Source organism: Hyperoodon ampullatus (assembly GCF_949752795.1).
Source record: "Hyperoodon ampullatus genome assembly, chromosome: 9".
Classification (NCBI taxonomy): Eukaryota; Metazoa; Chordata; class Mammalia; order Artiodactyla; family Ziphiidae; genus Hyperoodon; species Hyperoodon ampullatus.
In genome coordinates, this window is record NC_136922.1 from 47,559,997 (window position 1) to 47,583,398 (window position 23,402).

Consider the following 23,402-nt stretch of genomic DNA (forward strand, 5'->3'; position numbering starts at 1 on the left):
GGAATCTTACAATCAGGATGTTTTCTTTCTTCTTTCTGAGAGAGTGTGATTGACTCAATGTAGGAAAAGGACTTCCACAGCCACATAGCCATGGTCTTTGCATTAAATGGCAGCTGGAAACAAGTCTGGGGAGAAGTTGTCATCTTGCATCTAGCTCCAGCCAACACCAAGCTGGGAGACGGACTCTGGAGTCAGACCTGGGTTTGAATTTCTTCCAGCTGCATGGCTTTTGGCAAATCATGTATCCTCTTAGGTCTCAGTTTCCTTATGCAGTAAGTTGATGTTAAGAAGTTCAGATAAGATAATGGCTAAAATGCTCCTGCCACATGATAAAAAATAAATTTTAATTTTGAGTTCTTTTATTAAAAATTAATTATAATCATTTTAATATTAACCAAAGCGAATATTTGCCAAAGAGAAAATGAATGCATGTGATAGTGCCTTTGCTTTCTTTTTCTTCTTTTCTTTCTTTTAAAATGTAAAATGTTCAATGAATGATTACTAGAGCCATCATAAGATTATGTATGATTTTAATGAGGTTGAAACTAACCACACTGCAGGGTTATGGTCTAGGTAAAACCTTTACTGAATCATTTGCTAAGTTCATATATGCAAGCACTGCAGAAAGTCCTAAACTTGGCCATTTTCTATGAAATTGAAAGGAGTATCTCCCATCCAGAATCCCTTTTGTGGGCCAAGAGGAATCTGGAGACAATCTAAATAGTTATTCTTTTTTTGAGGGAGTGGAGATGAGAGGGTAGGGGTAGGATTTATAAGACTTCTGGTCTTATGAAATTGATGGACAAAGTTAAAAATGGCAACTCCAGAATTTGCTTTCAGGTCTGTTCATTATCTCCTAATGCAAGGGCTCCCTCTGCAGGCTCCAGTAACCTTGGATCCTGTGTGGGAAGCGAAGTCCAGCTATGCAAGTACTTATTGTAAAATCTTATTTGTGAATGTCACTCTATCCACAGACAATAAAACTACATATCTGAAAATATCATAGTAAATGCACCTCTTAGGTACCATTGGCGTTGCACTGTAGCAAAACCAGAGTTATCAAGGGATGAAATGAGTCCTGACCACGGTCCTCTTGTGCTCATTCACCTTGTTGTGGTCTAGCGTGGACGCATGGCCCGTGGAACAAAAGACACTATACATTTTCAAGAACCCACCATAGTGGAGGGACACTATCTCTGTGGACTTACACAGCTCATTAAGGGCTTGATATTCCTATCTACTGAAAAGTATGATCCATAAACACCAAGGAACCACCCTAAAACCTGTTACTGACCAACTCTAACACTTGCAGAATGTGTTAAGATAAGTCTTGGTTTAAAGTCTATCAGATTCATAGAAGCACATATCAGGTTATATTAACATAGATCAAGAGATTACAAAAGACAACTTTGATAGGTAAAACATAGTTATATGTCAACAACTACATAGAAAAGGACAGATAGCTTGTTTGAAGTAGACACTGCAGTACCACAGTTGACATGGATCACACCCTTAAAGCTCACTGGCCAAGGTTCAAATATACAGAGGGCAATAAGATGTCCACAGAGGCAGCTATTCCATTGCATTTAGCCTTTAGACACTCCTGAAGGGTGATGGTTGGGGGAATTGAATAAGAGAGAAAATGGAGCAAGTGTGTGAAACAGTAAGGTATAATTGGAGACCCTCACCTGGTGAATTTATAGATACTCCTTTTAAAGGTACCTCAGAAGTACTCAAGAAAGAAGAGATAATAGAAATGTATATAATATAAGACTAGTTCATGTTCTCTACTTGGAACTCTTGATGATAGGGGTGATCATTTAATCTGGGAGAGACTTGGGTTCACTAAAACTTGGCAGTCAGAAGGAAAGAGGTGTTAAAGAGATAATTAGTACCTGTGGTCTCAAAAGCAGCTAAGTATTAAGTGGAAGAGATGGATAGAGAAAACCAGAATCATAACAGTGGCCTGCAAGCAAAAGGGAATACATAATTATGAAGTAGAGATTAAAATAATTAACTCAGTAATAAAGTTTAAAGGTTTCCCCACTTTTAAAGGCCTTGTTTTCTCTAGAAGTATTTTAGGGTTTGGAAGTAGAAAGCAAAGCTAAATAAAAGATGGGATTTTTTCTACATAAACAATTTTATCATTTATGATTTTTGCACTGTTGAAAGCTATTGATATCAGCTACTTAGCTCCTAACAGGACATGGACAAAACAGAACCTAGGCCTAAGAGCTTGGGAGTCTAGGTTCAAAGCCTGGTTCTGGCCTTTTTTTTTTCTTTATAACTTTATTGAGGCATATTTTACTTATCACAGAATTCACCTATTTTAAGTGTAGAATTCAACGATTTTTTTTAGTACATTTACCACGTTGTACAGCCATCATCACAAATCAGTTTTAGGACATTTTCATCCCCCCAGCAACACCCCTCGTGCCCATTTACAGTTAATCCCCCTTCTTAGTTCCTATTCCTGGCCCCAGGCAACCACTGACTTACTTTCTGTCTCTATCAATTTGCCTTTTCTGGACATTTCATGTATGTGGACTCAAACAATATGTAGTCTCAAATATTTGATTTATTTCATTAAGAATAGGGTTTTTTTGTTTGTTTGTTTTGGATTTTTTTTTTTGCGGTACGCGGGCCTCTCACTGTTGTGGCCTCTCCCGCTGCGGAGCACAGGGTCTGGACGCGCAGGCTCAGCAGCCATGGCTCACAGGCCTAGCCGCTCCGCGGCATATGGGATCTTCCCAGACCGGGGCACGAACCTGTGTTCCCTGCATCAGCAGGCGAACTCTCAACCACTGCGCCACCAGGGAAGCCCAAGAATAGTTTTTGAGGTTCATCCATGTTGTAGCATGTAGCTATAGTTCATTCCTTTTTATTGCTGAATATACCACATTTTGTCTATCCATTTAGCAGTTGATGGACATTTTCGTTGCTCCCAGCTTTGTGCTATTATGAATAATTCTGCGAAGAGCATTCATATGTAAGTCTTTGTGTGGACATATGTTTTCATTTTCTTTGGGTGTATACCTAGGAGTGAAATTACTTGATCAAATGGTAAAATTATGTTGAACTTTTTAAGAAACTGCCAAACTGTTTTCCAAAGTGGCTGTACCAGCAACACACAAGGGTTCCTATTTCTCCACATCCTCTTAGCCCTGCCTCTCAATAGCTGTGCAGCTTTGGGCAAACTTTAGTTCCCTCTGTAAAAAACCAGGTGGGGTGGGGAGTTAAGACTTACCAAGCACCTGCTCTGTGCTAGACATGGCGGCAGAAGCATGGCATTCTTTGTCTGCCTCCACTGTCATCTCCATGAAAGGTAGATATGATTTTCTATGTATCTGATGAATTTACAGAGGTTCAGAGAAGTTAGGTAAGTTAGTTATTGTCATACAGGATTCTTGTGAATACTAAATTATATCAAGTCTCATATACGAACATGCAGAGCACAGTGTTGGGGACACAGAAGGTGGCTAATAAAGAGATTTTCATTTCTCTGCTTCTTCCTATCATTCCCATCTCAAATAGGTCTAACCACAGGGCCTGACCTGCGCCAATCAGGCCCCAACAACTTTCTGGTGATAGTTGCCTATTATGAAACTGTCATGCAGTGGCGAATCTAAAAGCCTTTAGAGAACCCACCCTGCAGTCATAACCACTCTAGGGGCAGGAGTATCCTAAAGCCAATCCCTAACCCAAGTTGCATAAAAACATGAGAGCAACCAGTTCAGGAGAGGGTTATATCTTTTAACCCTTGTTTTTCATTCTTGTCTCTTCTTTCTCCCTCTCTTCACAATGGCAGTAATTACTTTTCCAAATTCCTGAGAAGGGAGTTCTGAAAAGTATATATTAAGGTTGCCAAGAATTTAATTGACTTTATTGCTCTGAAATGAACCCGTATCGGTTGGCTCGATAAATAGCAATAAGAAATAAAAACAGGGCTTCCCTGGTGGCGCAGTGGTTGAGAGTCCGCCTGCCGATGCAGGGGACGCGGGTTCGTGCCCCGGTCTGGGAGGATCCCACATGCCGCGGAGCGGCTGGGCCCGTGAGCCATGGCTGCTGAGCCTGCACGTCCGAAGCCTGTGCTCCACAACGAGAGAGGCCACAACAGTGAGAGGCCCACGTACCGCAAAAAAAAAAAAAAAAAAAAAAGAAATGAAAACGAAGAGGAATAACACTCCCTTGACCAAGTATAGAAAAGTGATATGGAAGAAAAGTGCTCAATTATCATCTTAGTCAAATTCAAGGGTTTGGGATTTTAAAATATATTTCTGAATATGAAAATTCATATGAAATAGTTTAATATGAAATACGAAATTTTATATGAAATATTATACATCACAAAATTTCTTTTAATCAATAACTTGTCATTCATTGTGTCTTTTCAGGGAGAGCCTGGTGTCAGAGGCCCTCCAGGCCTCCCTGGGCCTCGGGGCATAGGAACCCAAGGGCCAAAGGTGAGTCCCTCAGGTCTGTGCTCTGGGTGACGGTCAGGTACCACCCATGACGATGCATAGGAAGTGCTCATTCTGATGCTGACTTAGTTTTCTCTTGATTGTTGATGAAGAGTCTTATTTTCTTATATCATGTGAACTTTCAGTAAAATAGAACATTTAGGTCTATGAAGCCATTCGCTTCCCCCAAAGAAATTAGAAAGTTAATGTCTTTTTAAAAAGTGATTGCAAAGTGCTCAAAATATTCCCAGGTTCCTTAGAGGCTGTGCCATCATTAAGAAGCACGCGTTTACTTTGGCCAGAGGTGCCTCAGGTCGCCTTTTAACAGGACACCAGCTGATGGATCTATTGTGTGCTGTGTACATAGTCCACTCTGTCCCCAGTGCAAGGGCCTAATTTATTGTCCCCGTGGAAGGTGAGAGGAACTTCCTTTGGCTCCCTTTGCTCTCACTTCTATTTCTCTTCCTTTTGTCGCCTCCAATTTGGTGATTATTTATCCTTTTATTCTTTTAATCCAGTGTTTCTCAATGAGGGAGATGTTGTCCTCCCCTCTCCACCCCAGGGGGACACTTGGCAGTGTCTGGAATCATTGTGGGTTGTTACATCACACTGGGGAAGGAGTGCTACTGGCATCTAGTGGGTAGACGCCAAGGATGCTGCTAAACAACACCCTACAATGCACAGGACAGCCTCCCATGATGAAGAATTATCCAGGTCAAAATGTTAATTATGCTGAGGTTGAGGAGCCCTGTTTCAATTGTTCATTCATTTGCTTAACAAATATTCCTTTGATTTGTTCAAAAAGGGAGGTAAAGTATCAGGCATGTTCATAGGGTAAACAGGTTTCAGAGAGCCACCCATCACAAATTCAAATGTTAAACACGAATATTTACATCCAAAATGCACAGAAGTGAATTAGAATCCTATTATCAGAGAGGAAAGGGAAAGGGCTTTATGAGGCAAAGATTTGACTGAGGATCCTAGAATTACCAAGATTCTTAGTTTATCCATTTTTGTCCATCAACTCCATTTTGACCGTGGGCTATTTCTTTTTTTTTTTTTTTTCAGTACGCGGGCCTCTCACTGTTGTGGCCTCTCCCGTTGTGGAGCACAGGCTCCGGACGCGCAGGCTCAGCGGCCATGGCTCATGGGCCCAGCCGCTCCGTGGCACGTGGGATCTTCCCAGACCGGGGCACGAACCCGTGTCCCCTGCCTAGGCAGGCGGACTCTCAACCACTGCGCCACCAGGGAAGCCTAACAGTGGGCTATTTCTTAACCTTACAGATCCCTTTATATGGATAAAGATCCCTCCAAGATGTTAGTAGTTGTTATCACTGGGTGATGCAATGATGGGTCTATTTTTATTCTTCATCGTCATTTTAATTTCTTTTTCTACTTTTTTTTTTCCAATGAGTTCCTCTTACAATCAGAAAAAAATAAAGCTTTTTCCCATATTGGAAGAAAAAGACTGACTTATACAGTAACTTTTATTAACTCAGGATTTCTCAAAGTTTGTTTCCTCAAAATGTTAATTTGGGAAATTCTGGGATAAACAAAGTTAAACTAATCTTTCTATTGTGGGACTTCTTGAGGCTTTAATATATTCACACCGTGGTGTAGAACATTTTCCAATCTTATTTGACCACAGAAGTCTTTCCTCAAGAAACATGGGGTCAACTTAAGCTGTAAGGAACATATACTGGGAAATGACGCACATTTTGCTTCATTTACATATGTTCTTAAAAATTCAACTCTGATCCACATCAATAGCTGCTGAATCTTTAACTGCAACCCCTGTGAATTAATACACCATATTGAAATGGAGCAACACAGTGAAGTCTACATAGAATTATGTATGAGTGGTCTTCGAACTCTTGGTGTTCTAGGGGTTGACGGTAGAGCAGCTTGGAGGAGCCCAAGCAGATGAGGCTACGGGTCCAACGCTTCTGCTTACTCCAAGCAGCTCTGTCTTATCTCTTTACAGCTGGATTACATGTAAAACTTTTGCAAAGCATTCTGTGGCTTAAAATTTTTGTGAAAACACTACTTTATATCAATATGGGCAGCGTGGATGTAGGTCTCCATCAGACTGAAGTGAGAATGTAGCTGAGAGCAGTAGTCTGTTGTTTCTTTCTAAATCTCCTTAACCTTCTCTCCGATTTCTGTCTGTCTTCTCACAGGGTGATACTGGGCAGAAAGGCTTGCCTGGCCCTCCTGGCCCCCCCTGGCTATGGATTACAAGGAATCAAAGTAAGTGAACAGGAGTGTGCCAGGGTCGCCTCTCAATTCACTAGGGCGATGGGGAGAAGAGGTTGTGGATAATACAAAATACGACTATTATGAAATGGACTTAATGTAAGCTTAGTTTTTAGAGGCATCATCCAAAAGTGGAAACATGGTGTAAGTCCAACAGCTTCACAAACGCTAATCATTACATAAGTAGCTTGGAGAAAAATTGAACGGGTACAGTGGTTTACTGTTCTGCTGGTTTCTGAGCTGAACAGAGAGTCTGTGCCCCACCACATGTGCTCTGTCTCCCTTACCTTCCTCACCTGTAGCCTCCGTTCTTTGCCCAGGGCTTCCCAAGTTCCCAGTTTTAGCTCACAATGGACTCACCCGGGGAGCTTTTGAATAATGCTGCTGCCCTACCCCAGAAGAAGGAAATCTGAATCTCTGCGGGTAGAGCTTGAGTACTGTGGGTTTAAAAGCCCCCCACATGATTCTCCTGAGCATCCAGGTGAGAACCCTGACTCTGTGCTACCTGAGTTCACAACCGCCCATTCTGCTTGATTTCTGTCTCAGCCGTGACAAGCCTATCTATCAAGATGGGACTCCCAGGGTCTCCCCTGTCTCAGTAGACAACATTTGGCATCTACAGTCTGCTGTGTAATTTCAAACAATTCCCTCTTCTACTTCTAATATGGTTTATTTATTTTTTATTTTGCTTTACTGGCTCCCTCTCATTCTATTTGTTTCCCCCCAAATAAACTTCTATGGTTAAGCTTCAAAAATAATTCCCTCCTGGCTACTTGATATTGGCTCTAAAAAAGTGGAAGCATTTGGGCTTCCCTGGTGGCGCCGTGGTTGAGAGTCCGTCTGCCAATGCAGGGGACACGGGTTCGTGCCCCGGTCCAGGAAGATCCCACGTGCCGCGGAGTGGCTGGGCCCGTGAGCCATGGCCACTGAGCCTGCGCGTCCGGAGCCCGTGCTCCACAACAGGAGAAGCCACAACAGTGAGAGACCTGAGTACGGCAAAAAAAAAAAAAAAAAAAAGTGGAAGCATTCAAAATAAACTCTTTTTTAGATAGCAGAATTTCTTAGTAAGCAGGAGGCAGTAGGAGCTGAAGATAATAAATGTGAAAATGCTGTGTTGAAATTAAACCACCTACCTGTGTTAAGAGTGAGCTTTGTCGAGAGCAAAACTCATTGAATCTGTGATAAATCTTCCAATCTATCACGCAGAGTCTAGGGCTTCCACTGCAGATCTTTTTTTTTTTTTTTTTTGGTGGTACGCGGGCCTCTCACTGTTGTGGCTTCTCTCGTTGCAGAGCACAGGCTCTGGAAGCGCAGGCTCAGCGGCCATGGCCCATGGTCCCAGCCGCTCCGCGGCATATGGGATCTTCCCGGACCAGGGCACGAACCTGTGTCCCCTGCATCGGCAGGCGGACTCTCAACCACTGCACCACCAGGGAAGCCCCACTGCAGATCTTTTACATAACAGTTGTTCATCTTTCAGGCTGAGGATCCAAGCAAAGGCCAGTTAATACTGCTGATAGTGAACAAGCACAGGAAAATACAGCAAAAACCTGCTTCCTTGTAAACAGCATCTTTCATACTTAATCTTTCTATTCTACAGTTAACAGATAGTTTTGTATTTATGCGTTTGCTTTAGCAATGAACCTATAATTGACCACCGGCTTGTCACCAAGCTCAGTTCACATGTGCTGTGAGTTCATTATCACTACCTCGTTAAATCCTGTGCCAGCTTTCTCCCTTTGTTATCTGGGAACTATTTCCTTATTTACATAGGGGCCTCTTGGGCTGCACTTAATTTAACCTTACCAGCTCTGCCCTTCCTTATGCCCTCCAGGTTATGCCATGTTCAAAGTCCCTCCTGAGTGAAACTACGGTGGGAAATCTACCATAATAAGGAAAGAACCAAAATGAAAACTGCCACGTATCCAGTCCTATCAGAAATGAGATAACCTTTCCTCCACCGAGGGTTGTGGCCTGATGCTACTTGGCAGTGAGCCTTGACCAAGGCTGCCTCACAAAACCTCTCTAGACATCCTGGCATCCTGTTGGCAACAGGGCAAAATTATTTCCCTTAGGATGCCTACCTCGTTTGTCTGACCCTGGCTTGTACCATCACTGCAAAAGGGAGGGAACTGAAAAATCGAATTGGTGGTGTTCCTGAGTCATTTTAAGGCTACACATTTAGTGAAATTTCATTTCTTATGTTCATTTGTTGAATTTATTTCACACCCCTTTCTAAAATCCATTTGAATCAGTGAAACTTGCTTTAATTGGTACGTCTGTTGGTGAGACTTTGATGGACGCCCTTGCTGTTGACCTTTAACATCAGGGCCTGACTTGTACCCCATCTCTCTATGCCATCCCAACCACGGGGAAAATAAGGGCTCGGGCTGCAATCACAGAAGTGATCTGCTCTAGCACTGACCTAACTTCGTTGCTAGAATATTGACTTTTCAGTCAGTTATTCATTCAGCCAACCAACCGACCGACCAACCAACAAACCAACCGATACTGACTAAGCACCATCTATGTCAGGGAAATAGGCTAAGTGCATCATAAAACAATGAGTAAAAAGATGTGAATTCTGTCCTCATGGGGTTAGACATAACACTTTTTGAGCTTCAGAGCATATGGAGGGGTGGCACGGTGAAATGAATTGGGTTACAGGGGTAGGCAAGAGCCCTGTAGGGTCCAGTAGGCCACAGTAATGAGTAGTCTTAATCCTAAGGGCAACTGAAAGAGCAGGGTGACATGATCGGGCAGGTATTTAGACAAGACGTGCCATTGCTCTGCAATCCCCACTGTGGCCCAGCTGCTCCATGCTGCAGAGGAGCTCCAGCTCCTCCACGGGCCTCAGTGCTTTTTCTCAACCACACATGTCTACTGATTGTATGGATGAATACAAGACTGTGGCTCTTTTGTCCCAAGGTGGCCTTGGCCATTCGGGTTCACAGCATAGGTCAGGAGGTTACACGATGCCACCATCTTGTCCCACGTGAGCCTCCAGCACTGACCATTTTCCCTAGATATGCCAGTAATCCTCCGATTAAGTCAGGAGGGAGAAGGGATGGGGCTTGGTCTTGAGGGATTGCTTGATGTGTCAACTAGCCCTTGAAGGGCCAAGAGAGATGGAAAGAGAGGATGGGTCATCTAGGTTAAAAAGCCAAGTATGAGGACAGACAGAAATGGCTTCTCCCCCCACCCCCCTCTTCATTTCTACTCAGGAGCCATGCCTGTTTTCCTCTCTCCATCTTTGTTTAAGTCAGTTCCTGTGGCCTGATCAGCCCTGACATTCTCAGAGGATCAGGAGGTCCTTATAAAAATAGGATTCCTGATGGCCCTCCATTACCTTAGGAGTTTCTGAAACAGATGTGTGGACTGGACTATGACTCCTGCTATGCATAAATCCTTCATTCATTACAAAAATGAGCTTCCATGCCACTGGCTTCCATTCTCTGTTTAGGTCTGAACATGACTGATCTCTTACTGGCTGAGGAAACGCTCCCTGTGTTTAGGTTGTGGCAAAGGATGGGCTGACTGATATTTCAGACCTCGCCAATTTGTTATCAGTGTGAACAAATAGCCTCAATGATGTGCTGGGGGAATCCAGTGAACACTACCTGGTAGAAATCCCAGTGTCTCCAAAGCTGACAGAGTGTGATGACTGCAGTGGTTCCATGGTCACAGAGCTAACAGATCAACTTCTGAGAATCCTGGGGCCCAGAAATGGAGAGAAACTTAGTCCCAATGACCTCTCCCCTCGATCTACATTCTGATCTTCATGATCTGATGGAAAGAGAATGAGCTTGAGAGCCGCTCGGACCTCAGCCTGAATCTGTCTAGTTGTGTAAGCTTGGGCACCTTATTTATCTTTGTCGAAGCTTAAAACGTACTCATCTTTAAAATGGGGATAATAAAGCCTATTTCACAAGGTGTTGTAAAGATAAAATTGTACAAAATGCCTAGTACACAGTAGTGGATACTCAACCAGAGCCTGGGCTACGGAGTCAACAGATTTGAATAATGGCTTCCTGAGTACTACACCTCTGCCTCAGTTTCCACATCTGAGGAATAATGATAGTGAGGATAATAATAGTACTATTTTCTAAAGTTGTTATGAGGAATAAATGAAATTAAATGAGACAGTATGTGTAACATATCTAAAACAAGGTTTGACACATGGCTACATATGCCGTAAATGTTTGTAGTTATTCACATTATAATTTCTTCTAGCTTCCCTTCCCTTTCTACTAGTCCCTCATATTTTCCAGAATGAAGGCCCAGAATTTTGACAGTCATGTGATGTAATGCTCTAAAACATAAAATTTTGGTTGCATTAATTAGTGTAGGCCTGGCACCTGTACCAAAAAGACCACCAAATGTATAATGGGTCAAATACAACAGAGGTTTCTGTTCATATGGCAGGCCAATGGGAGTCTTCCTAATTGGTGGGCAATTTTCTTCCACATAGAATTTCAGAGAACCTCAACTTCCATTTATGTTTCCTCCATTGGATGGGCCCCTTTACCACTTACACCCAGCAAGCAGAAAGGGGAGAGTGTGGAAGAGGCACACCTGCTTCTTAAGAGTCTTGGCCAAGAGGTGACACACATCACCTCTGCCCACGTTTTAGTGGCAAGAACTAGTCTCATGGAAAGCTAGTCTAACTGTGTGACCAGAAAGAAGGGGAACCAGGGGTTTGGTAAAGAGCTGGCAATAGCCATGCAAAATTCAACCTGCCTCCAGGAAAGATGGAAATTTAAAAGCTATATGTTATTCTGAAGTATGTTGGTGCTTCCGGAAGAAAACAGAAAACAAGAGTGGTCTCCATGGCAACTTCCAGAATGCCTGTCACTCTCCTTATACTGTTGGGCACAGTGATCTGGCTTACAGGGACTGGGTTCAGCTTTATCATTCTTTTTATCCTATCTTCAAAAAAAAAAAAAACCCTCAGAGTCTTGCTATCTTCTTACTTCAAGCAGCATCAGAAGTACCACTGGATAATTTAGAAATTGCCTTGAGCAGACAGGCTGAGTACCAACCAGCCAAAGAAGTAGAGCAGGCTTGGGGTTTAGTGAGATGAGGAAACAAACAAGAAATGCTCATTCTTGTCTTTGACAGAGCCAGGGCCAAAGGGACACCTGAAACCAGGCAGGAGAGCTGTGGTCGAAAGGCTGGAGAGAGGCAGGGATGGCATCAGAGGAGGGAAGCAGAGCTGATACAATGAACCTCATATCATGAGACAGAGAAGCCAGTGATTAGGCTCAGGTGGAGAATAAGGGAAGGGTTGGAGTCCTAGGGGATTACATGGGATGCCAGTAGCATTGGAAATCAGCAGGGGTGTGAGGATGGGTGAGTCAGCCCAGCTTGCATAGGGACAGCAAGCTGGGCTGACTCACCCAGCTTGCTCGGTGAGTTATGTAGTACTACATCCTATAGTACTACATAATTTATAATTATGTGAACATGCGGCCATTCTAGATTGTTGTTTTTCTCTCCCTTTCCTTCCTCCCTGCCTCCTGCCCACCTGTTCATATCTATCTAATATACAAAGATGTAAATACTATATATGTATTTCTTTTCTTTCTTGTAACAGATATTGTCCATATAAAACCAAGTTGAGGGGCTTCCCTGGTGGCACAGTGGTTGAGAGTCCGCCTGCCAATGCAGGGGACATGGGTTCGTGCCCCAGTTCGGGAAGATCCCACATGCCACGGAGCGGCTGGGCCCGTGAACCATGGCTGCTGAGCCTGCGCGTCCGGAGCCTGTGCTCCGCAACGGGAGAGGCCACAACAGTGAGAGGCCTGCGTACCGCAAAGAGGGAAAAAAAAAAACCAAGTTGAGTAAAGGACATGGATAAATTACCCTTAGTTGCTGCTACCATCTTGATAGCCCATGAATTTCACTGTTGAAAATTTATATAATGTATTTTATCTTTTTCCCACTTCTCAATGCTTGGTTAGAAATAAGTTACTAGTATATATGTTTTCCCTTCTCTATTCAGCAAGGTAAGAGACATCTTTACTGCTCAGAGCTTTGAGCCTGGGGAGAGATCTAGGGCCATATTATATTCTCTAAATTCCATGTGTTATCTTATGCAAGCCTCACCAGCCTATGAGGTAGTTTCTAGAAAACTAGGGCACAGAGATGTTAAGTCATGAATCAAGGTTGCTCACAGCTACTCCTCCAGGCGGCCTCCCTGAAATAATCATGTCAAGTTGGGTAGTAATCAAGTCAAGGTAGATGTCAGAGAGAGGAAAAAGATCAGTTTAACACTTTCAAAATTAAATGCCACTCAAAATTTTTATTTGCACCTTGTGATGTAAAGTTGGCCCTTTGAGAGGTGAGATATATACTGTGAGGTCTTTTTTCTTGATAATCTAAAATTTTTTAAAAGAAAGAAGCATAAAAAGTACTTCTTTTTCCCTGAGCACAGTTCTGTCTGAAGCCAGGGGTTGGACTTGGTGACCTTTTGAAATCAACCACCAGGCATAAGGCTAGGAATTACAGCAGGATCTGGGCTGGCATGCGTAGCTGCTGTGGGGTGAAGCGGTTATAACCACTATACTAGTCACACATTCAAAGGCTTATCAAGTCCTTTCCGGTTTGGGTGGTTGAACGACATACTCTTTTGTACTGCAAACCTCTGTGACAAGTCAGTGAGTGGCCAATTGGTCTGTAATGTAAACTTTTTATTGCTTTTACAGACATCTTAAGAACTTTATAATTACTGGCTTTTTATTATCAGCATCTTTCCTTATCTAGTTGCAGATATGACTTCTTATTTTAAATATAACAAGTGAGGAGAAATGAGGTAAGTTACCTGTTCAAGATCACTCACAGAATCCCTAACAAAGAAAAGACTGTGGAGTCTATGGGTGTTGGTGGCTCAAACTGACAGGTGATCAACCTAACCCCAGAATGATCTCTCTTTCATCTTATGAAAAAGTCTTCAAACAGTAATTCTTTAGAACTGCTTCTCACATTATCATAATGGGAATCATGGGTCCAACTGGTGTGTACTCTGCCCTAGGAAACCAAGAGAAGACCAAAGAGTACTGAAATAGAGAAAAACAGGCAACAAAATTATCTGCCTCTAAGAGAGAGGGAATTAGGAAGAAAAAGGAAAAAGGGAAATAAAGAAAACTGGTTATGGTGAATTGAAATAAAGAAATTGGTTATGGTGAATTCTTTAGGATGCTATGGTAAATAATGCTTTTGGCCTTAAAGTTTCTACTACCTGAAATTAATGAAGTTACTGTCTTTTGGTTACATTTTCCTGGTATTCTACTTTCATCCTTTTATTTCTGCCTTTTGTATCCTCTTACTTTACATGTTTCCTTTAGACAACAAGTATTTGGAATTTTAAAACTCCAGTCTGACCATGTTTCTCTTTTGCCAGGAGCATTAATTCATTTACATTTAATGTAAGTAGTGAGCTTTTTTTAAAAAAGATTTATTTATTATTTATTTATTTATTTTTGGCTGCGTCAGGTCTTAGTTGCGGCTCGCGGGATCTTCGTTGTGGCTCGCAGGATCTTCGTTGAGGCATGTGGGAACTTTAGTTGCGGCACGCTGGTTTCTCTCTAGTTGTGGCATGTAAGCTTCTCTCTGGTTGTGGTGCACAGGCTCCAGGGAGCATGGGCTCTGTAGCTGTGTCGTGTGGGTTCCAGAGCACATGGGCTCTGTAGTTTGCAGCATGAGGGCTCTCTAGCTGAGGCAAGCAAGCTCAGTACTTGTGGCGCACAGGCTTGGTTGTCCCGCAGCGTGTGGGATCTTAGTTCCCTGACCAGGGATTGAACCCACGTCCCCTGCATTGTAAGGAGGATTCTTTACCACTGGACCACCAGGGAAGTCCCACTAGTGAACTTTTAAAATTTATTTCTACCCTCAAATTTCAAACTATTTGTCCCACTTATTCTATGTTTCTTTTTTTTAATCTTGTCTTTCCATTTTAAAGATTTATTAATTTAACTGTTGTATTTTTCCCCTTTACTAGTTAGGAATTTACACATTTTCTTCCTCTTTTTTCAATACTTACTCCTAAAAATATTCACATTTGCCTTATGAAATATCCATACCAACTTTCTGGTTACTACAATAACTTAGAACGCTTTAATTCCATTTGCCCCACCTTAATATTATTATTGTGGTTTTATATTCTAATTAATTTTAAATCCTTCAAGACATTTTTATATGATTGCTGTTTATTTACATTTATCCACATATTTTCTAGTCTCTTCCTTTTTAATCCACCTTGCATCTCATACTGGAACCATTCTCCTTCTGCCTGACTTGGATTTTTCAGAATTTCCTTTGGTAGGGAAATTCTACTAGTACAATCTCTCTCCATTTTTGTTTGCCTGAAACTAAATATATTTATTTCTCCTTAATATCTGCTTAAAATATATTTTTCTGAGTATAGAATTCTAGGTACACAGTTTTCCTCTCAGTGCATAGGAGATTTTCCCATCCTTTGGCGTCAATGTTACCTGTTGGTTTAGCTATTCCATTGGTGGTAATTTGTCCTTTTCTCTATAGCTTTTTTTTTTTTTTTTTTTTTGCAGTACGCGGGCCTCTCACTGTTGTGGCCTCTCCCGCTGCGGAGCACAGGCTCCGGACACACAGGCTCAGCGGCCATGGCTCACGGGCCTAGCCGCTCCGCGGCATGCGGGATCTTCCCGGACCGGGGCAGGAACCCGCGTCCCCTGAATCGGCAGGCGGACTCTCAACCACTGCGCCACCAGGGAAGCCCAACAGTGAGCTTTTATAAATGTTATTTTTGGCGTATGCAATTACGCCTTTAAATAGTGGCTCTTAAACTTCAAAGGAGAAAATAAATTTTTTATCTATTAGAATACTAGTCTTCTGAAAGTTCTCCAACTGGCTCCTGTTGGTTTTAAGTCAGTAGTTCCCATTGTTATTATTATGCCAGTTTTAGAAAAAAATAAATCTTCCACAAACCTCAATCTGTTCTTCCTTCTTAAGTTACCTTACTGTGGTGATTTGGTAAAGCAAACAAGTTTTCTGTGTCTTCTTGTTACGTATATACTTAAATAGTGCACACACACTCTGCCAGGATTGTGAAATGAGTAATGCTAATACGCCCTTCAAAATAGAATGCTTTTGTTCTGCAAATAAGGAAAATAAGTTTACATACAAATTTTAAAATCAGATCTTCTTCCTGCTCAAAATCTAGGATACTGACTCTAATACTCAGTCTTGGCTAGTTGTACAAAATTTTGTTTCAGTAGTTCATTCAGTAAGTGTTTATTGAGTATATGTAAATATGCTGGCTCTATTCTAGGTGCTTGGGATGTATTATGAGCAAAAGAGACAAAGATTCCTGCATTTATGGAAACTGCATCCTATTGACAATAAATATAATAAATAAGTTATATAGTATGTTTGAAGATGAAAACTATTACAGCAAAAAAGGAGAGCAGGGTAAGGCGGATAGAGGGCTATGATGAAGTTTTAAGTGTATAGCCTCATGAGAAGATAACATTTGAGCAGAGACCTGAAGGACGTGAGGGAGGGAGCCTTGTGGATTTCTGAGAGAAACACATCCCAGGCAGAGAGAAGAGCTTGTGCAAAGGCCCTGTGGTAGCAGGAGGCTGCCTGGCATGTTTAAGGAAGAGCAAAGAGACTTGTATGTCTGGAGATGAGGTCTAAGAGGTAACAGCAATGAAGTTGGAGGAGGGCCTGATCAAGTATAGCCACATAGGCCCTTGGAAGGACTTTGGCTTTTACTCAGAATGAAGTGAGGAGCTATTTTCTAGGTTTTGACCAACAGCGTGATATGGTCTGAATGACTTTTAGAAAGAACAACAGTGACTGCTGGGCTGAGAATAGATGTAGTAGGACCAGGACCAGGATTGGACTAAGGAGGCTATTTAGGAATCCAGGCAATTATAAATGGTGTTTGAAAATCTAAGTTTTGTAATCTAGTTACGTAAATTTAATTCCCTAGGAAAGAATTTATATCTAGTGGCCTGTGTCTGAAAACAGAAATGTGTAATAGGAAACATTCTGACAAAATTGATGCCAGATATGTAAATGTGACTGCAAATCTACCAACTGAATTTTGAGCTATTGAATCATACTGAACTATACTTTATATCTGGATTGTGGCACAAAAATAAAACATCCTAACCCTAGATACATGTTTTCATTATGCATTTGGAGAGAACAAAGGTGGAATTTTCCTCTCCTCTTTTGCCTTTATCTCTTTGTTCCCTTTCTCTCTCTCTTCAGTGTATGATAATTACATACTGAGACATTATAGGTGAAATTGTGAGGTTTATAAGATATACGTGACCAAAGTAACACTTGCTGTTACCTGACTTCCCTGCCAAAGTCCAGTAAAAGAGGTATCTGTCTTCTATTGGCCATTCGAAAACATCTGGAATGTACTTTTTAGTAAACTAAACCCTCATCCATGGTAAAGATGTGGATGTGAATATGTTATCCAAAATCTATTGATAGTTTATAATTTTTAAAACCTTTATGTATTTATATAACAGGAAAATAAATCTAAAGTGTTTTTAAACACATACCCAAAGAGATCAGCTTCAGAAATTAGCAAGACTGTATGATCCAGGCGACCAATCTTAAGTCTTCTCAACACCTTAGCTCCCAAAGATCTAGTCATACCGAAAGCCTTTCAATTCTCTGTGAAAGCTGTGTTCCCTGGCCCCAGGTCTTTTGCATGTACTGTTTCCTTTTCTTGGGGAGATCCTTTTAGCCCCCACTTCAACAGGCTCACTCTTACTCATATGTCAGGCACATATTAGGTAGCACTTCCTCCAGAAGTCCTCCCTGTTTGTTCGTTTTGTTTTGTTTTGTTTTGTTTTTTGGCCGCACCATGCAGCTTGTGGGATCTTAGTTCCCTGACCAGGGATTGAACCCTTGCCCCCTGTAGTGGAAGTGTGGAGTCCCAGCCACTGGATCATTAGGGAATTCCCCCTCCCTGTCTTCTTAATTCTGTGTTCCCTTTGTGTTTTCACTGGATAACCCCCATGATAACACTTCTCACATTCTATCATAGGTGCTTGTTTTCTTATCTAACCACAAGACTGTGAGCTACGTAAGATGGCGAATGTCTTGTGTCTTTTTTTTTTTGGTACCTGAGCACCCAACAAATGCCTGGTGCATATTAGGTATCTAATAAAAAATGAATCCTGTCTATAGCCTTCCTTAATATTTATCATCTTGCCTATTTCCAGAGCATTCACTCAATAAATATTAGTCAGCATCTACGATGTGTTGGCCACTGAGCTAAGTGCAGGGGACAGACGTGACTGTGAGGCTAAATAAAACACCTATGCATGGAGGTTAGATTCTATAGACTTTCCATCTACCAAAAAGAAACTTTTTATAATTTAAAAAGAGATCAAAACATGCAGTGGAGAAGAAAATAGGGACCAGTGGATTGGGTCTGTGGGCTTTTTATCTTATAAAGGATAAGATGACTTTCTTTAATATTTTGACTTCATATTTATTTCACCCACAGTGAAAACTACAAGTCTACAGAGTCTGATTCTATAAACCTCTTTATAAAGCACATTTCCTTCAGTCTGAGACATCCGCTACATACATTCTCTCACATGCTATCTAAGTAGCGAAATGTGTTTGTGTTGAAAGTATTGGGTTAAAGATTTGTATAGGAGATGGATCTGGGAACTAGGGAGACTGAAGCATATTTCACACCTCAAGGAGAGCCCATTTTTTGTGAGCCATAGAATACCTGTATTTATAATTTACCACTTCTCATTGCATAAGATAGTGGCATTGCAAACAGCCTTGACAAGAAGAAGCAAAATGTCCTCAAGTTTAACCCTGGTTACTTTGCTTGTGAAATCATGAACTGCAACTCAATCCTAATAATGGCAGCCAATGTGGAAAACAGTTTCCCAGAGTTGTCAGCTGTATTGATAGTAGATTCTAAAGTGCGAATTAAAGGGACAAAAGACACAGGGCGACACTTCTCCAACTGGGAGAATCTCTTTACCACCTGCTTTTGCTTCTTTTGTCAAAACACTCCCTTCTTGGCTATGCTCTTTGTCTTTCTTCACTGTGCATCCCTAGCCCTTGACATTCCATGCTGCATGTTGAAAAATGGGATAGAAGCTCAGGCAGTGGGTAGAAGGAATTTTAAGCATTCTTACTTAGGGATTTGGGATAAGAATCCATGCCTGGCATACTCAAAGAACATCAGGGACAGGATGACTGGAATGCAGTGAGTCATGAGGTGTGATGAGAAGCCAGTGGAGAGCTCTGCATAGAGGAGTAACCTGATATAAATCATGTTCTGGCAGCATGTGGGAAGTAGACTGTGCGGGTACAAAGACAAATTAAAAGTTGGGATAGGAAGAGATTGCCAAAGTGCAGGTAAGAGATGGTGCTGGTTTAGCCCGGGGTGGTAGTGGTGGAAATGGGAAGGGATTCCACCACTGGAATTGGTAAATTGGATTCTGGATTGGATGTGGGATGTAATTTAAAGGAGTCAAGGATGACTAAGATTTGGGGCCTGAACAACTGAAAGGACAGGGTTGCCACTTTTTGAGATGGGAGAGACTATAGGAAAATGGGGATGGATAGGTATGGAAAAAATAGCTCACATAGTCTGAAATTTTGATTTGGACATGAAAAACTAAACCTCCATCAGAGCTTTTTTTTTTTTTTTTTTTTTTTTGCGGTCGGACCCGCAGGCCCAGTGGCCATGGCTCACAGGCCCAGCCGCTCTGCGGCATGTGGGATTTTCCCGGACCAGGGCACAAACCCATGTCCCCTGCATCGGCAGGCAGACTCTCAACCACTGCGCCACCGGGGAAGCCCCCATCAGAGCTTTTAAGTAGGTATTTGGGGATAGAAATCTAGAGTTTGGAGCAGAGATCAATACAGGAAATATACATTTGACTTAACAATATATAGATAATATTTAATGTCTTGAGAGTGGATGAGTACATGTGGGGAGTGAATGCACATTGAAAAGAGAAGTGGGCCCTGGGCCCTTCAGCAAAAGGAGGTTTTTATAACGAAAAGGACTCAGCAGGGGAGACGGCGAAGTAGTAGCCAGTAGGTAGAGAACCAAGAGGAGGTGGATCCTGGAAGCCAGGTGAAGTGTTTCAAGAAGGAGAGCATTGTCAGCTACTTTTGGTGCTGCTGATTGGATGAGAGCTGAAAAGTGATCATTAGATTTGACAACATGGAAGTCACTGGTGATCTTGACAAGAACTGTGTGTGTAACACACACACGTATTCATGCATACAGAGGGGGAGGGAGGGAGGGAGAGAGGGAGAGAGGGAGAGAGGGAGAGAGGGAGAGAGGGAGAGAGAGAGAGAGGGAGAGAGAGAGAGGAGAGAGAGGGAGAAGGGGAGAGAGGGAGAGAGGGAGAGAGAGAGAGAGAGAGAATAAAATACAGGGGGAAACCTTAACAACTGATGAATCTGGGTGAAAATATGGGAAATATTTGCATGATTATTGCAATTTTTCTGTAAGTTTGAAATTATTTTAAAATAAAATGTTTTAAAAAGAGATAATGGTGAGAAAGGAAGTGAAGACAGAACATATAGGCAACACTTTTGAAAAGGGAAACATAGAAATAAGACTGATAGAGCGAGTGAAGTGTGTGATTAAGGAAGTTTTTTTTAAAGGTGGGAGATATTATGGTATGTTGTATGCTGATGGGAAAAACCTAGTGAACAAGGAAATATTCATGATGCCAAAGAGGAAGTAGCTGCTAGAGGCATTGCCCTTAATCTTCTGAATTAGAAGGGCTTTTCCTCGTCCTCCGCCCATCCATCACAAGAATCTATTCTACAGCATTCTCAAGGGCATCTGGCCATCCAGACTCTGGGCATGCTAGGGAGTAGAAGAAGCTTTTTTCCTTTCTTGTATGTTTTCCAATGACCTTGTAACAAATTCAAAAAGCTTTGTTACCTTTTAAAATGAAAATTGCACATCCTTGTATCAAATCCAAAGACCTCACAATCACTCAAAGTTGTGAAAGTCTCCCTCTGTCCCCTTCAGTCCTACCCTGTAAAGGTTGCCTCTGTTTGCAGTTTGGGGGTGTAGCTTCCACATTTTCAACTAGATTGCAAAAACACGCACATATATAGCACAGCAACCTTTAAAAATCATTCTATACATAATTTCCCCAACTCGCTCACCCTACCCGCTCCCGCATCTCAGTTACTAGAGCAAGCATGGCCCTTCAAATCAACACATAAAGATTTACTATATTTTTTAACAACTACATAGTAGTCCAATACGTGGGTGTAACATAATTTATTTATATGTTTCCCTTGAGAACATTCTTGTATTTTTCCATACTTGTACTGGTATTAAATATTTCTATTTCAATATATATATTTATGTATGTATGTATGTATATATGTATGTATGTATGTATGTATTTATTTATTTTTTTTTTTGCGGTATGCGGGCCTCTCACTGTTGTGGCCTCTCCTGTTGCAGAGCACAGGCTTCGGACGCGCAGGCTCAGCGGCCATGGCTCACGGGCCCAGCCGCTCCACAGCATGTGGGATCTTCCCGGATCAGGGCACAAACCCCTGTCCCCTGCATTGGCAGGCGGACTCTCAACCACTGAGCCACCAGGGAAGCCCCCGTTTCACTATATTTTGAAAGACTTTTTCTATAGCTATAATTGGTAGACCTTTCTTCTTTATGTTGGACTGAAACTTGCCTCCCTGTGAATTTTTCTGCAGTTGTTAATCCCTTGATGTGGTTTTCAACTTCACTGTGAGCATGAGTCTAGGCTTATAAAAATTTGTGAATATAATTTCATTATACCATATTTGTCTCTTTTACTGTTAAATGTTAACTCAAGTGTTTTCTTACTTTAGCCTTGAAGCAAGCATGATGCAATTAAAGCCTGAGTTAACTTTGTTAATAACAGAATTTTCTTAAAAGATATGTTTTTATAGGAGACTGTGACTTTGTTTTCACAATATTTCATTCTGTTTCTTGGCCTCAGATATGCCACCCACATCTGTGTGTTCTGTGGTACAGCAAGGACAACTCTTAGGTTGTCATTAAGCAGCTTACGAAGACAGTAGAAGAGTTTTACAGGGAAAAATCAAGAGAAAAATTTCCATATATGAGTAGTTCTGCCCCTCTGAAACTTGCATCTGAATTGTCAGGAATAGTTACTACCATGCTAAGTTGAAAGCAATGAGAAAGGAAAACAAGGCATATAAATGAATGAGGTTGAGGACAGCCTATAGGAATTATTAACCATAAGCCTCCATTGTACTTTTATTCTTTCAACTTTTTAAAATTAACGTAATTTTCTTTATTTTCTTAAAAAACAGACTTGGATATATTTATCATTTCCATTTTTTAAAACAAATCATTATTTTCAGCTATTTCAGTTTTTAATTTTTTTTATTGTGAGTACACTTAACATGAGATCTACTCAAACTTTTAAGTGTACAGCACAGTATTGTTAGCTCTAGGCATTATGTTTACGACAGATCTCTAGGACTTATTCATCTTGCATAACTGAGACTTTATACCCGTTGTCTCCTCATTTCCCCCTCCCCTGAGCCCCTGGCAACTACCATTCTACTCTGCTTCTGTGAGTTTGACTATTTTAGTTATCTCATATAACTACTATCACACAGTATTAGTTCTTCTGTGACTGGCTTATTTCACTTAGCCCTCCTATGTTCACTGCAGCACTACTCACAATAGCCAAGATATGGAAACAACCTAAATGCCCATTGAGGGATGAATGAATTAAGAAGATGTGGTATAAACATCTAATAGATTCCTAATCACCGCCCTCACAAAAGAAGGAAATTCTGCCATATGTGACAACGAGGACCAACGTGGAGGACATTATGCTAAGTGAAATAAACCTATAATACTCTTGTTTAAAGAATTCATAGGACTTTATAAATATTACTCCTTTAATCCCCATAGGATATCCAGAAAGAGACACATAGATGAGCAAGTACTGTGAATCCTCTGGTGAAAGAAATACTCTAAGAGGGCAATTAGCTGTTAGTCCTTTCTGTGCTTTTGATTCCTGGTAAAGAATAACCAGCTTATAGAATGCTACTGTCTTTCAGTAGCTGTCATCCTGATAGGCATGTAACATGTAACACACAGCATTTAAAAGCAATCTATGTCCACGATGGCTTTTCATTGCCAGTGTCAACCATACCTCCAGAATTTCTTGGTGGGAGGGGGCAGCAATTTAAGTGTCAGGGAGGCCAGGGGCCTGATCTGGAAGGGTGCTGGCATAGCAGGCACTCTGCTTACAGTGGGTTGGAGGTCAGCGGTGTGGCTGGAGATCATGGGATGAAGTGTGGGTGTAATCCACTCCTGGGTCTATTTTTGGGTGCACCACACAAGTTAATGGGTCTCACCAAACCTACTGATAGGAAATAACTTAGACCTAAGGGAAGGCCTGGCTTAATGTCACATTGGTATATTCTTTTAGATATAATTAAACATGTAATGTGTAGTCTAAATGCATATTTCCCTTTCCCCAGAATCATATGGTGATGATATGAAGATCATTTTTTTTTACCAGGCTTCACACCTAAAAGTGTGACAGTTAAGAGACATTCATTGTGACAGCTGGAACTGCTACCTTCTGCTTATGTATAAAGTTGCCTGCTGTACTTCTCTGTTCACTTAACAGAAAAGGC

At 41.6% G+C, this 23,402-nt stretch overlaps 1 protein-coding gene across 1 annotated transcript in view; it reads left to right on the forward strand.

Annotated features, from left to right (window-relative positions):
• Positions 1-23,402, forward strand: part of COL28A1 (collagen type XXVIII alpha 1 chain) — a gene marked incomplete at both ends in the record, with an annotated part of 144,417 nt that overhangs the window by 86,937 nt on the left and 34,078 nt on the right. Inside the window, 3 exon segments of the mRNA XM_079711823.1 lie at positions 4,395-4,463; positions 6,641-6,679; positions 6,681-6,710. Coding sequence (XP_079567949.1) covers positions 4,395-4,463; positions 6,641-6,679; positions 6,681-6,710 — 138 coding nt within the window.